Source organism: Paramisgurnus dabryanus, chromosome 6 (genome assembly GCF_030506205.2).
Source record: "Paramisgurnus dabryanus chromosome 6, PD_genome_1.1, whole genome shotgun sequence".
Classification (NCBI taxonomy): domain Eukaryota; kingdom Metazoa; phylum Chordata; class Actinopteri; order Cypriniformes; family Cobitidae; genus Paramisgurnus; species Paramisgurnus dabryanus.
The window spans coordinates 48,088,574-48,104,948 of record NC_133342.1 but is presented as its reverse complement, the minus strand read 5'-3'; the positions used below and the strand labels follow the sequence as shown (position 1 = coordinate 48,104,948).

Genomic DNA, 16,375 nt, shown 5'->3' with positions numbered 1-16,375 from the left:
TTATTATCAGTAATCAATAGTGTTTTTTTAAGGATTCAAGTGTAACTAATAAAGTTAAACCAAAAGGATTAATCATTTTCACCTCACACACAGTTTGTGATTGGAATACAATGAAAAACATAACTTCCGGTCGGCATATCGCATATTCAAATTTTTTAACGCATCCAACCGTCAAAACGGATCCGATATTTACGCATCCGCAGATGGTCGGCACCTCACGCATCCGCTTTGCGACTCTCCATAGGAAATGAATGACTTCCGGCTTATCGGCCGTCGTTTGTCGTGTGCAGTGGAAAGGCGGCTTTAGAGTGAGACTTGTACAGCTGATGCTAATACAATAGCAGAGCTTGAAAAAGAATAAGGTTATTGCATAAAACAAAAAATTGACATTGCATAAAACACAAATCTAATGAATGTTGACTTTTATCAATCATTCCTCTAGCAGCTTGCTAATATCTCTTATCTCTGGAAACATGTCTTCTGTTGTGACTCTGTCAGAGTTTCTCCCAGTTTCCAGCTGCCATTTGATGGAAATAGAAAAATAAATACTGACAACCTTCTTTATAATTTTTCTAAAGGAAAGATCTACATTTTTAAGTGTTATAGTGGGTGGTTGCTCCGTCATTCTCATTCCCATTTATCGATCAATAAAGATGATTTTTGTCATTTTTATCTATCAGAAATATCTGAGCAAACAGTCAGCTCTCTCCTTTAACAATAGTGTGCTTGTTTAGTTTTGTCCTTCCTTTTTGCCAGAAAGAATCAAATTCTTAACAATAAATACAAATCTGTTCAGGAATGTGCTGCAACAAAGACAAGCCTTTTCTTGTGACCGCAGAGGTTATAAAACATGGAAAAGGAAATAAACAACCCTGCCTTTTTAAAACAAATACCAGAAGCAGGAAAATGGATTTACAGTAAATATAGCGTTATCTTTAATCCAGATTTCTGACATGAAAACAAAGTTTCTACAAAAAACTTCTACATTAATAATACAACAACTGATGACATTCTTTCAATCATAAAACATGGTTTTCATAGTTTTTTCAGTAAACAGTACTTAAAGCGACAACATGTAATTTTTCAACCTTCATAATACATTTTCAAGACCCTTGTGATAGTAAATCAACTTTAAATAGGTTGACTGACATGTCTACCATAGCCTGACGGTGTCTGTATCGCTTTTACTCGTACTTTAAAACTTAGGGTTTCGGGCCGTAACCAGAGCACAAAAAAACTACAAAATTCGACTGCTTTACGGCATACGGCACTTCCTCAACACAATTTTTTTTGACGTGAATTTTGCAGGAGGCTACTTAAGGAGTGTAGAGAGCAACTTCTATTGTGTGACTCTGTGGCACTGTGTTAGTGTCATGGACATATGACACGGGTGACCCGGGTTCGATTCCTCTTTAACGCAATTTTTTTATATAAACTCACGATCTTGATTCATACATAAATGCGATCTTCTTTATAAATGATGGCGATTATCTTGCATATAGTTCCCTGTATTCAGATGCTGCATTCACTTTTACTGTCTATTACATTACAATCCAGGATGCAAAGTCAGTGGAGCAATGTTGTATTTGTTATTTACTTGTACTGGGGCGGCAGTGGCTCAGTGGTTCATGTAGGTTGTCTACAAACCAGAAGGTTGGTGGTTCGATCCCCGGCTCCACTGGACCAAGTGTCGAGGTGTCCTTGAGCAAGGCACCTAACCCCAGCTGCTCCCGACGAGCTGGATGGCGCCTTGCATGGCTGACACCGCCGTCGGTGTGTGAATGTGGGAGTGAATGGGTGAATGTGAGGCAACAGGTACAGCGCTTTGGATGGCCATAGGTCTGTTAAAAGCGCTATATAAATGCAGTCCATTTACCATTTAATGAGCGCAATATGCGCCTTCAAACGGGACGGCAACGCGCATTTGCTTATCACATGGATGAGCATCAGCACACAACTGTTTTTAAATATGAACAATTTAAGGATTCAAATGTAAAAGATTATAATTGAGGACCGATTATGAGACGTTAGAAGTTGTAAAGAGCTGCTTCACCTGTAGCCTGGAAAGTAATTGAATGTTTTGCTTTAAACAAATCCAAATATTGCATTTATTATGAAAAAAATTTAAAAGCACAGATATATTGTATATGATAACTTTGTACCTGTGGATATGCTTAGATAAGAACCTTTATGCTTTTCTAAACACTCACGGTGATGTTCGATTGCTGAAACATTTCAGCTATCCATTTGTAAATTTCTTTATCTCCTGCTTGTTACAAATAAAGTATTTTTAGAGTACAAACCTTTTCTTACATATTTGTACTATTTTTTTAGATTACACTGATCATCTAGGCTAGCCTTCCATTTACAGCAATTAAAAGCTTGCTAATTTTACTTCCATGACTTTTAAAGGTTTTATTACAAAAAATAATTATTTCAATAAAAATAAAAACAATGCAATTTTTAACATCAATCTTTCTCTCTCCACTAAGTTTTTCAGTTTTCCAAATCCGCCATCTAACTAAGGGAATTGCCATGGCAGCAGCGGAACAGGCTTTTAAAGGGGATGACAGCTGAGACTCTCATTGGTTTATTGCACTTTAGGCCCCAAATAAACACCCATTACTCATTACAAGAATACGAACAACCTTTTTAGGCTGAGCCTTTGGCACACAAATCTTTTCATTGTTATATTAGCAAAAGTGGGTTTGGACACACCTGTTTAGACTGTGTGCCGTGTGCTTTATACAATGCACTTAGATCATTAAAATAGGGCCCAAGTAGCGAATTGTTACTTTTGACCAGGTCAGCTGGGACGAAAGTAACACACAGGTGGGTCAAAAGTTACACAACAAAACAAGATAGATTTTTTTGTTACAGTTATTTTTGGTAAATATACATAACTATGACCGTGATAATACGTAACAGCACACATTTATTATTTATTAAATAATGAAATTACATTTTCAATTTAAATTTCAGTTTAATCAAATGTTTCAAAAGCAACCAGACAGTACAAACTTGAATTTTGAACTTTTATTCACCTGTTTGATCATTGAAAATAAAATTAAATAAAATTAGAATAATATAAATTTTTAAATATAATGCAACAGTATTAGCAACGGGGCAAAAGTAAGAAGTGTTACTTTCATCTCCGACAGGAACTCCTGACATTTAAACACGATTTACTTTTATTTAGAAAAACATTATTTTTTTACTTTGAAAAAAGTCAGGATGTGTTACAGCACTAAGTAATCTGTAGATTGATTAGTATTTTAACACATAAAACCAAAAACATAACGCGTTATAAGAAAGAAAATGAACGTTTTAGGAATTCACTTATCATGGTTGAAAACAGCTTTCCGGACCTAGACATTTTATTTCCTGGTGTGGAAACTGCATTTCATAAGCTAACATAAAGATAAATAATAATAAGAACGAACGTGTATGCATGTAAACAAAAGACTTTTATTTTGGGGCTGAATGACACTAGTCTTACAAAAACCCTTGCAAGAACCTCATTTTTTGGGCCTATTGACCTCAAACATGAAACATAACTTCTTTAGACTTGTGGCTTTGGCATCATTGCATTTCTAGGTTTCACACACAAGTTTTTAGTGTTAAAAAAGTTTTATTCTAATGTATTTCAGCCTCTTTAACTTTTTTCATTTTTAACTTAAATTAATTATAAAATCTCTTCTTCTCTTTAATGATACCATAATTATGCTTATCCTCTAAATGGTTTAGTAAAAACAACCATTTTAGTGAAAGTAGGTCTTTTCATGGTTTGGGCCAGAGTGGGGGTGCTTTTCAAGAGGTTAAGAATCACTGTGATTATAAAACAGTCCGCTTTCATAAATAAGATCATCATGCCTTAAGATGGACAGATGAGCAAAATCCTTAAAAACAAAACAAAAAAACCCTGCTGCAACAGTTAAAAATTGCCCAATTCTGTGTGAAAACTGTGAACACTTTAGTAGACATTTTACTAACTATAAGTAACTTTGCAACTTTTTATCTAGCAGTCATGACAGTATTAGTGGACTGTCTGCTTTATATCTAATAAGACTTTATTGTGATGATGCCCTAACAGACATTCAATTAAATAAATAAGTACCTGTGAAACTATACACTACTAACTCTAACCTCATCCCTAACCCGACCACTAAGAGTTTACTAATAGTCTTAAGAGAGTTAGATGACATGTATGGTAGTTGAAAAAACTTTTTTAGTTAGCAGAACATTTCAAGTGGACTATTATTATTGTTATTATTTTTCCACCAGAGAACAAGACAAAAAAATCAAAGATGTTGATTTCCTGCAGTGTACAAGAGTTTAAATTGATCAGCCATTACATGAATAAATGTTTATAAAACTCTTTGTTGTTGAGCTGTTTGTCCATTGATTTCAGCTCATTCATGTGTTGTACAATCGTATGTTGTGTACTTCATTGCATCACAGTTTTTACTGTGTGAAAGTCTCAAACTGGGGAAAGTAAATCCTATTTGAAAGCATGACAGCTTAGACTCTTAGTATAATGGGATTCTTGTTTAGCGAATACTGCCATTGGCTGTATCGAGATCATGAAATGTGTAGGGGGACAAGTCTATAAAACCCACAAAGAGTCAAAGCTCCGCTCATAAACTGACAAGAAACACTTTAAAGTTTTATCGTCCAGACAGCAATCATGGTTAGTCGGTAAGTCACTCAGTTTTTATTCTTATATGTCAAACAGATTAAACAAATTTGAACGACAAATAGATGTGATCTCATATTTAAAAAGTTGTTTCAAAATAAATTACTTTCCATTGCCCATTTGTATTAAAAATAAAATGAGAAAATCTTTTAATTCTTGAGTTTTGAACACCCTGCCGGAGGCTATAAGAAAATCTTTGAGACTGTGGAGGAACTGAACGAACCTCTGCCTGCGACGGTGACGGGTAGGTTTCTTCTTTGTGTATTACACATGTGCAAAATATTTTGTGTGAAAACATGTTAAAAATCACATGTGGCACATGTTAAAATCACACGTAGAAGATGTGTTTTGCACATGGGAAATGTGTGCTTTTGGACCACTTTTGTGTTAATTTACATGAGACACATAGGATCCCATGTTAAACACATGCAAATTTCCATATAAAACACATGTGAATAGCATGTAAAATGCATGTCCTTTTTCATATACATCTGAAAGATAAACTTTTTCTTTAGGTCGCATCCCCTCTTTTATAAAAGGCAGTCTCCTCCGTCTGGGTCCTGGTTTATTTGAGGTGGGCTCTGAGCCTTTCTATCATCTTTTTGATGGCCAGGCTCTTATGCACAAGTTTGATTTCAGCAACGGACAGGTCACATATGTCCGCAAGTATGTTAAATAATTGAACATCACTTCATTTAAACAAAGTCATAATCCAGTAATCTGTAGCTTTTGTTTTGCCACAGGTTTATCAAAACAGACGCATATGTGCGCGCTATGACTGAGAACCGTGTGGTAATTACGGAGTTTGGCACCTGTGCCTATCCAGATCCCTGCAAGAACATCTTCTCCAAGTCTGACTCAACTTACACCAAGCATACAAATGTTTACTTGTAGCATTATGCGCAAAAAAAAAATGCTCATGGCTTTGGTGCCTCAACATTTGTGACGTTTGTTGATTTTGACAGGTTTTTCTCGTACTTCAAGGGTGTTGAGGTTACAGATAACTGTCTGGTGAATGTTTACCCTATTGGAGAGGATTTTTACGCAGTCACAGAAACGAATTACATCACCAAAGTCAATGTGGAAACTTTGGAAACCTTGAAAAAGGTAATACAAATGTTAACTAGAGATTGGATCTTGTAAATCTGTTTTCCAGCATGTTAAAATCTTCTTGTATCCCATGGAAAGGTTGACATGTGTGACTACGTCAATATAAACGGAATAACAGCCCATCCTCATATTGAAAGAGACGGTACAGTGTACAACATAGGTAACTGTATGGGGAAGGGAGCCTCGCTGGCCTACAACATTGTAAGAATCCCACCTACACAGAAAGGTAAGTTTGCTTCTCAAAACATTTCAAGCGAAAGGTCTGATGATGTTTCAAACTAAACAGTCGAGTTGATTGAACGGAAATCTTTCAGACAAATCTGACCCGATTGAAAAATCCAAAGTGGTTGTGCAGTTCCCAAGTGCTGAAAGGTTTAAGCCATCGTACGTACACAGGTGAGCGCAATGAGTTAAAACACTTCTTCTGATATGAATGAACGAGATATGTAGTATCTATAATATTTGATCTATATCTATAATATATAATATTTTGCTTGGTTTAAGTCTCATCTTTCTCATCAACAAAACTGCATAATAGCACCGTTAGTGTTACATAATGTAACATCATTTCATATTCACCACAGAAAAAAAGCTTGTCGCCGTATATTTTTCATAGTAGTTTTTGTTTAACAGTACCAAAGGGACATAATAAGATAAAGGGGTCATGACATGGGATATGATTTTCTTAACTTGAAAATGAATGAATCTGAGTACTAATAGATTAGAAATGTGCTAGAAATCTGAAAGCATCCACAGAGCTGTTACAGTACTTTATCTTGTCCAGTGATGTAGGGATTCCTGTCTACTTTGCTTCATTGCTTAAAGATTTGCTTATTTTTACTGCTTTCCTACTCAGCCCATTGCTACGTGGATTATGTGGCCTACAGATTACAATCACAAGTTTGCACAAAGTTTTCAAAGCTTTATATAAAGGGTCCATTGTCTAAAATGATTTGTCAAGAATTTGCTCTTTCAAGCTTCACTCTGGTGCCCCTTTTAATCTTGACCAGTTTTCATTATTCCAGGCCCCCTTACGGTTTGCAATGGTCTGTCTGAGGTAGGATATAAGAAATAAGGAAGGGTCTTTAGCATTTCACATTCAATATTCTAGACAAATTAAACTCACTATGTCTTCAGTTTGTTGGTATATGACAGGCCAGAAGAGAGCGTCACATTTCTTGGATTTTTCCTTAATGAACATCCTTTCTCTCAGCTATTAAGGGATTACAGTTTCTCTCCTTTAAAGATCATGCATTCACTTCATTCCTATGATTTCAGTATTCCTTAATAAATACTGGACATTTCTTTCCTTAAAGGCAGAGTAGGCAGGTTAAGTTTAAAAACCTTTTTTTCAAACTTATATATCAATACATAATTAAAATGTAAGTACTTTGAAAAAGAGAGTATAAAAATCGAGTGTCTGTAGACCTCTCAGGACTTATTTAAACACAGCTCATTTTTCCATTCACTACACTCCCTCCCTTCTGGGTTTCTTCTATAGCCACGCCCCAAAACAGATGAACGCTGACCGCTCAGCTTGAAGAAGCATTTACCTCAGACGAGCGGAGAGGAAGGAGCGCGGTGCATGTAGTAACATCATGTCAGAATCACATGTAATAATACACTTAACTTTATCACTATGAATATAAACAAATAGGATGGCTTTTGGTACTCACTTTTAAGCTAACATATCGATACTGGTAAAGTTTAAAATATATTTAGTTTGATTCTGTAACGAACAAGCTACTTATTACAAGGCAAAGCTAAAAACAGGTTGCATTGATACACGTTTTTCCATTACCATCACTTACACTGTGATGAAGGTGAATTTCGTGGAGGATTCATAACATATACGGTGTTTTGCATGTAGTTTCCGTGATAAAAGCATTGTTGACTCCAATGGGGACTAAACTCCGGAGACAATACCGCTACCGCATCGTCGACTCGAGGAAAAGCCACGAGATATTTACTCTCGTTTGATTTTGATCTTGTTTATTCCTTTTTTTTTTTTGCCTTGTTTGCCTTCGCTGACTGCACATGCAGGTACTGTGAGTTCTGAATGCTATTTCTCTGCCGTACTTTTGCTCTTCCTAGAGTGCCTCGTGCACGTTCAAATCAATCGTGTGCGCGCATGTGTGGGCAGATCCTGTAGCAACGGGTGGTAGCCATGGACACGAGAGAAAGTGACAGTTGTGCAAGCAAATCATTTGTTTCGTCTTGAATGGAAATAATTAGCTGTGTTTAAAACAGTAGTGAGAGGTCTACAGACACTCGAGTTTTATACTCTCTTTTTCAGAGTACTTACATTTTAATTATGTATTGATATGTAAGGACATAAAATAAATTGGCAAAAAAGGTTTTTAGACCAGTCCTCCCTATTCTACCTTTAAGACAACCTGCCTTGATCACCTTTTTCTAAGCACAAACATCTAAACATCTCATTCTGTACCTCTGAGCAGTCCCCTCACAGATGCTGTGGTTAGAGTAAAGCAAATTCAGTGTCTGCGGTCGAAATATTCATGGAATAAACATATAGGAAAGTTAAACTGCACTGCAGAATCAGCAGCAAGGGCTTTGCTAATGATGGCTTCAAAATGTTTTACATTAATCACCTTAATGTGTCAATCATGTGTCAGCATAGTGACACATAAAATCTTTTGCAACTGAATGTGAAAGATGGCCAGAGCTAATGTTGCATTTAGTCAATGATTTAGAAGCGTAGGCAGATGAACTGATTACATTTTATTTATCTTTAGTGCAAGTCAAAATATGACATTGCAACATGCAGAGGTCCCTTGTGTTGACATTACTCATCGTCTGAAATGTCATACTGCACTTATGAACTCATTGTCACCTGCACTAAGCGCTTAGGGATGCATCTCAGATAGGGTTAGTGCATATAGTTAATTTATAATAAAGTCAACATAGAAGCTGTAAAGAGCACATAAATATTGAAACGGCTTATAAAAGCACATAGCACTGTTATTTATTCCATAAAATTGTATCATTCAGTTTTATTTATATACAGTGTAGCGCTTTTCACAAGTATTTAATTGTTTCAAAGCAGCTTTACATTAATAAAACCAAGAGAAAACAGAAAGACAACAAAGTACCAAGTAGTGAGCGGAGTAATAACGTAACGTAAATATAATGTAACGATAAGCTAATGTCAGCTGACTCACTAACCCTAACCATGAGAACATTTAGTCATTTAGCAGACGCATTTGTCCAAAGTGACTTACGAAGGGAGCTTACTCAAATCCATGCACCACAACGCTTAGCGGTAGCACATAGACACATAGTAGCACAACGTGAAAAAGATGGGATGCCAGAGCCTCTAGGGACCCAATCAGAAACCCGTCTCGACCCAGAACAGAGTACATACAGACACAGCCAGCATATAGGTCTTATCGCTGCACTAAACAGGGCAGCAGATAAGCACAATGCAACAAATGGCCAAAGCAAGCATATTTGCATTCGGCATCTGCTGGCAAAGCATAGGATGCACATCAGGATAGCTAGTGTGAAAGAAACGAGGATGAAGCAAATACAGCTCCTTGACATACCTTGACATTAACAGTAACACAGTAGTACGGGCAACATGCGGTACACACTGTGAATACGCGTAAACCACGCGACTGCCGATTAGACACACACCACAACCTAAAAACAGAGGTGACGTGTCACCCTCCCTCAGCACCCAACCCAGCAGCTGACTGCTAGGTGTGGCGGGAGATATTCAGCAAGCGAGCTCGGAAAGCCCCAGCAAATTCATTCGCATCCAATGCAATATCCTCTGCTTACAAAAAGGCTGCCCTCAGCACTGCCGCTGTTGCACCAAGAGCTGCTCAGACTGCTGTGTCAGGGTTTGAGCACTTAGATAAACATATAAAGCCCAGACCGGGCATAGTTCATGTAGAGCCATAATAGAAGGCAGATTTTAACCACCTGCGCTCTAATGGGGCTGAGGGTGGTGTCAGGCACGTAATCCCTAACCGGACACCATAAGGGAACGCGCGCCGAGTGCCAGTTATACTGGGTGCTGTGAAGTAGGGTGTTGTGAAACCAAGGAATGCAGGGCAGAAAGTCACCGGCTCAAACAACCTAGTTAAACCATGGCTAGTACAGAAAATTATGGCTTGTTGATAGTAATCAATACATTATAAAACTATGGTCACACTTTTACCACAATAAAAACCTGGTTAATTCGTAAGGGTAGGGTCTGCAGCCATACGCTGTTTGTACAGGGGCAGACCCAGCGCTTAGAGGAAAAGGAGAGACATCTGGGGATGGACGAATTCCAGTGTGTGCCGCGGCCCCTCAGATGATCACTTCATAGAGCAATACATGTTGCATGAACCACAGACGCTGAGGGCAATGTTCACTCTCTGTTAGAGAGAAGTTGCATCCGCAAACCCCTCCAAAGGTCATGTTCGACGGCACAGGTAAGTGACGTAGCCGGAACGCACCCAAGTGAAGCATGTGCTAAGCAAGGCAAGCCGCTATGAACAGAAGAAACAGGGTCTGTCATGTCCGAGTAGTGACCAAAGCGCGTAGTAAAGTGGCCGAAGCACGCTGTGATAACACAATACCAAGAACCCATGGAGCTTAGTTTATTGTGAATGTATTGTGCACACTGTGGCATATTCCGCACTTTATAGGTGGGGAAGGGATGCTTACGCATGTGGCCGTTCTGCTTCCATAGTAAAAGCTTTGGTGTGTTCGCTACCTTAGGGTTGAAAAAACTCAATAAGCTTTACTCAGTCTTTCACTTGTCTCTCTTTATCCTCTGTAGTTTTGGGATGACAGAGAACTACTTTGTCTTTGTGGAGACCCCTATTAAAATTCACCTCTTGAAATTCTTGAGTGCCTGGACAATTCGAGGATCCAACTATATGGACTGCTTTGAGTCAGATGAGGAGAAAGGCGTATGTCATTGTTTCTTTATCACTTAGATGCTAAATAAAGAGTCTGCCTTCTTTTTAGTCCAGTACTCACAAATACATGACTTTAAATGTGGCCCTCGCGCTACAGTAATAATAAAGTCTGTAATCTGGGCTTTTTGTATGTTATGCCACTTTATAAAGAAGACTTGAAACACTGACCTTAATCTTTTCTATCAATTCATACAGACATGGATTCATATAGCAAGGAAGCATCCAGGAGAGTACATTGACTATAAATTCAGAACATCTGCCATGGGTCTTTTTCATCACATCAACTGCTATGAGGACTCAGGTTTCATTGTTTTTGACCTGTGTGCATGGAAAGGGTAACTGAAGCAAAAAAGTTTGACCTTTCTTTGGGTTTTAAAGCCAAATATCTTAACCTCATTCTCATGTTGAAATTCATATTAGTTCAAATGTTCCATTCGGCATTAGGCCTCAGGTAAGATGTCTTCCTCCTGTATGTCCTCTGCAGCTTCGAATTTGTCTACAACTATTTGTGGCTGGCGAACCTTCGAGCCAACTGGGAAGAAGTAAAGAGGAATGCTATGATAGCCCCTCAGCCAGAAGTGAGGCGATACGTCATTCCTCTGGACCCCTACAAGGTATATACAACAAAAACTAATACTAACTAAATACTAACCAGTCTAATTGAAGGGTTAATTATCTTTATTAATAACAGACTGTAATCTGTAGTCGATGGGATGCTTCTTCTCTTTCAAAGACTGCTTATCTCTAATATTTTAGTTGTGCTATAATACATGTTTACTGTGTGTCCATTAGATCAATGTTTCTCAACCCTGGTCCTTGAGGACCCCCTCCCAGAAAGTTTTAGATGTCTCCTTATATAAAACACCTGAACCAACTCATCAGCCTCCTTCCAGAATGTCTCCTTAACAAGCTAATGAGTTAAATCAAGTGTGTTATTAAGGAGACATCTAAAACAATCTGGAAGGGGGTCCTTGAGGAACAGGATAAAGAAACACTGCTTTAGTTGTTGTAAGGGTTAGGGTTGGCGCAGGATTTTCTCCTTGCTTGCATCCGCCGAGCCAATAAGATTGAGTCAAGCAAGATCAAAAGAATGAACTACACAAAAATCTGTTCTGGAAATGATCATGACTGAGAAAACCTTATGCGAGGACTGATCTCAGTAGCTGTGTCCCAATTCAAGGGCTGCGACCTTCTAAGGATGCAACCTAAAAGGCAAGTACTCAGTCTTGGAATGAGCCTCTAAAGTCTACGAAGAGAACTGAAATGAGACGGTCTAACTGGACCCATAATTTGCGTCACCTGCTGCCTGCGCTCACGACGTTTCTGACTTATTGAAATAAATATGGAACCAGAAAAATATGAATTTATTTTAGAAAATATGACACATTGATGTAGATTAAACTAACCAACAGTATGTCAAATTAATTGACGCAACATGCACAGAATAATATTAATACAAAACATAACTTATAATACAAAAGCAGTGACAAAAAACATTTCTCTGCTAAATACACACTTTTATTTAATAAATGTTTTGTTTATTTTAAAATATACAACCGTTATATTCAGCCATTACAGGCATGTAAGAATCTTGGGATAGCCTAGGCTGAGCGCAGAGAAATAAAGATGCATTTTTAGGCTTTTTTAAGCATCCTTTGAATTTGGACGGCCTTACTACTAGCCTCAAGTGGCGTTGCTGTGACGCAATCGGTCCTAGAATACGTCCTTAGAAGGTGGCAGCCTTCGAATTGGGACACAGCTAGTGTATGGATGTTTTCAGATATGTTCAGTTTTTTTTCTAACACTGAAATGATGGTCTTGAATATAATATTAAATGTTGGTTGTGGTCATTTCTCATAGGAGGAGCAGGGTAAAAACCTCATCTCTCTGCCCTACACCACCGCTACTGCCACAATGCACGCCGATGGCACCATTTGGCTGGAGCCAGAGGTGCTTTTCTCCGGTCCACGGCAAGGTATAAACTAAACTTAACTATTAACCGTAACTTCAGAAAAAGTATATAAGAGTTTAATGACACACGGTTTGCTTGAAATTTCAAAGCTTTCGAGTTTCCTCAGATCAACTACAAGCTGTGCAATGGAAGGAATTACACATACACCTATGGATTGGGACTTAACCACTTTGTCCCTGACAGGGTATGAACAATCCCAGATCATTTTGTAAAAAATGCAGAGAAAGATCGTGCTTTTTAGACTGTCTGGTGATGATAATTTGCAGATCTGCAAGCTCAATGTGAAGACCAAGGAGACATGGGTTTGGCAGGAGCCAGACTCGTACCCTTCTGAGCCGCTCTTCGTGCAGACGCCCGATGCGGTGGATGAAGATGACGGTGGGTTAGGGTGATGTAACGTTTGTCAAATATTCAGTCTTAACATGTAGCACTAATACCTATGTTGTAAATAGGTGTCCTTATGACGATTGTGGTGGCGCCTGGAGCGCAGAGACCAACATATTGCCTGATCTTGAATGCCAAGGATCTGTCCGAGGTTGCAAGGGCAGAAGTTGAAATCATCTCTCCGGTCACCTTCCATGGAATGTACAAGCCATAAAGTGTCTGTTGTCGCTCAGCACAGAGGTCTCCTGAGCCAAAAAAAAATTTACCGCAGTGTAATGGTAAATCATATTAAATGACTGTTAACTTGTATTCTTGAAATGCAAAATCAACCACAGGCATGAGAAACAACAACACAATCTAATAAAAAACCAAGCTGTGTGCACACTGTATGATCTTTATTAGTCTTGTAGTATTGTTTGAACACAAGTCCAGATATAATGTAAGCATTGCCACTCTGTGAGGTCATTCTTGTTTAGTTCAAAGCAGAAGTACTACAGAAGACCGCTGAGCGCCACTTCAAATAAAACAAAAAGGAATCAATCAATGTATTAAATCAAAAAGTAAAAAAACACACATGTCCACACATTAAAGGGATAGTTTGGCCAAAAATGATATTAAACCCAAGATTTACTCACCCCCAAGCTCTCAGAGGTGCATATGTCCATCGTTTTACAGACAAACACATTTTCAGATATTTTACAAAATGTTTTAAATCTTTCAGTTGATTAAATGTAATGTTACGGGGTCCACGACATTCAAGTCCAAAAAAAAGTGCGTCCATCCTTCACAAATTAAATCCAAACGGCTCCAGGATGATAAACAAAGGTCTTCTGAGGGTAATCCGCGCGGTGTTGTTGTAGCAATATCCATATTTAAAACTTTATTAACGAAAATAAATGCCTTCCGGTAGCGCCACCATCTTAGTCGCGTCCGCATTCAGGAGAGATTATCAGCGTAGTGTACGCACTTTTCTTAGTGACGTATGACAAATTCGGAGGGCGGGGCACAGAGCAGCAGCAGAGAAACCTCCGTAGGCTGCGTAAGCTCTCATCCTGAATGCGGACACGACTAAGATGGCGGCGCTACCGGAAGGTAGTTAATTACGTTAATAAAACTTTAAATATGGATATTTCTACAACAACACCGCACAGATTACCCTCAGAAGACCTTTGTTTATCATCCTGGAGCTGTTTGGATTTAATTTGTGAAGGATGGACGCACTTTTTTGGACTTGAAGGTCGTGGACCCCGTAACATTACATTTAATCAACTGAAAGATCTAAAACATTTTCTAAAATATCCGAAAATGTGTTTGTCTGAAAAACGATGGACATATGCAACTCGGACAGCTTGGGGGTGAGTAAATCATGGGTTTAATATCATTTTTGGCCGAACTATCCCTTTAATGTACAGAAAGAGGATCATTACAGCCTTTAGTAAAGTGATGATAGAAAATACGGCATTTACATTTATTTATACAGCAGATTCAACAACCTAATAAAAAAACTCAACAATGACCTACAACCATAGACGTCATGTATTGCATTTGATTTGTGTAATTCTAGGCCAGTAGCTGTGTAAGATACTCAGACAGAGACTTTTCTTTCTTATGCCATTAGAACTATTGTGCAGTGTTTGTTCAGACTGTAAGGGAAGCCCAAAACTCATCATAAACTTCCTTCAAGGACTTTCTCTTTTGTGTGACATTACCCTGCTAGTCGGGTGAAGCACCTGTCTTACACCATGGGTCTCTGTGGACCGTATCATTTCAGCCTCAACCATCTGAACCGCTCCAGAGACACGACCCTGTGCCGGCAAGCTCCCTCTTTCCCTTTCCTGGTTCTCGACGAGGACTACACCCTGGTACTGCTGCACTTCACATCTGACTGTTTGACCACGCTGGGCCCGGTCAAAGTTCTTCTTTTCCACTAGCAGCAGGTTCTCTTGTTCGGCCCGGGCCGGGCCGGCTGTTACCAGCAATGTTGGATGGGTATCCACAACATAAACTGGGTTAGTGTGGGTGTAGTAAAGTGCAGGCTGTTGGATTAACAGGGTTGGGTTTGGAGACACCACTTTCTCATGGATGAATGCTCCTGTAAAAGGCATGCTGCTGACCTGCTCTACACCTGTAGCCTGGATGAAGGAGGTGCTTTCTGTGTCCTGTGAGTGTACAAGACTAACTTTCTCTAAGTGTTTGACAGACGGCACTGTTTTGTGGGCCACAGGGATGGTCACGCTAACATCAGTCTCCATTGTGTAGCCTGAGCAAATCTCAGCTAGAGTCTTAAACTTCAGGTCAAGTTCATCAAGAAAGGCAAGGTTGTCTTCTTCATACGTAAGACTGCAGATGTCTTCAAACGAGCCCATCCAAGATTCTTGACCCTCGTAGTTGTAGACCTGCAGACAATCTCCTGTATTGTGCTCCTCAGCCACACTTCTTGCCTTCTGCAGTAACATAAATGACAATTAAAAGTTTAAATACTTTGAAATACTAATTCCACACTTATAAAACGTTTAGTTCAAATCCTTGATTCTGATTGGTCAATAGCTGTGCTTTATTCACGCTTCACCCAACGTTCTATTTATCACTGCGCCCCTAGCAACGACACGTATCAATTTGAGAACGGTTTGTTGTTTTTATTTGAGCTTTCATGCATACTACACAATGGAACGGTGTTGTTAACAGTCAGGGACTACTTTTTTCTAGCGGAAGGAATGCGTTTATTGATTTAACTTCATTAAAGTTGCACTAATAATTTTTTTTTTACTTTAATATTGTGTGGTAACTGTTTTATAAAAGCAATAAGGTACTCAAGGCAAGTACAGCACATCCTCTCGTACCTTAGTGCTTACACATTAAGGAACTCATTGATATGTTTTAAAGGTCAAGTTCTACAAACCTATGTTTAATTACATCTGATATTTTAACCGGGATAAAAAATAAAATATACGCATTTACTTGAGAAGCAAATCACGTGCTGTTGCCATGGCGAATCGTAATATCAGTGCTCCATTGATGATGTCTTTTCATAGTGGTTGTGCATGCATTCTCAGCTCAGAGTCAATCTACTTACATTCGATTGAACTAACTCATTTCAGCTGTTCTGTAACGTTTCCCATCTCAGAATAAATCAACACAGAGTTCAAGTTTTACCTCAGATTTTGTTAAACCTCCTTACTGAAACAGGCCTCAGAAGCCAGACAACCAGAGACAATTTTATTGGATTACATCATGTGTCATTCACCAGTAAGAAAACTTTACAGAAAAGTTGCAAGT

At 38.6% G+C, this 16,375-nt stretch overlaps 2 protein-coding genes across 2 annotated transcripts in view; one reads left to right on the top strand and one right to left on the bottom strand.

Moving 5' to 3' along the window:
• The first annotated feature begins 2,769 nt into the window (after positions 1–2,769).
• Positions 2,770–13,479, top strand: rpe65a (retinoid isomerohydrolase RPE65 a). Its single transcript, XM_065272933.2, has 14 exons — positions 2,770–4,698; positions 4,858–4,940; positions 5,212–5,362; positions 5,440–5,547; positions 5,662–5,803; positions 5,885–6,032; positions 6,121–6,202; positions 10,602–10,734; positions 10,939–11,078; positions 11,228–11,357; positions 12,604–12,718; positions 12,805–12,899; positions 12,982–13,093; positions 13,168–13,479. The coding sequence occupies exons 1-14, from the start codon at positions 4,688–4,690 to the stop codon at positions 13,311–13,313; spliced, it is 1,596 nt and encodes a 531-aa protein (XP_065129005.1). The 5' UTR covers positions 2,770–4,687; the 3' UTR covers positions 13,314–13,479.
• Positions 13,480–14,463: 984 nt separating this feature from the next.
• dsg2l (desmoglein 2 like) overlaps positions 14,464–16,375 on the bottom strand; it is a 62,301-nt gene continuing 60,389 nt past the window's right edge. The window contains exon 14 of the mRNA XM_065272961.2: positions 14,464–15,543. Within this exon, the coding sequence (XP_065129033.1) occupies positions 14,779–15,543 (765 nt within the window). The 3' untranslated portion in view covers positions 14,464–14,778. The remainder of the gene's footprint in view (positions 15,544–16,375) is intronic.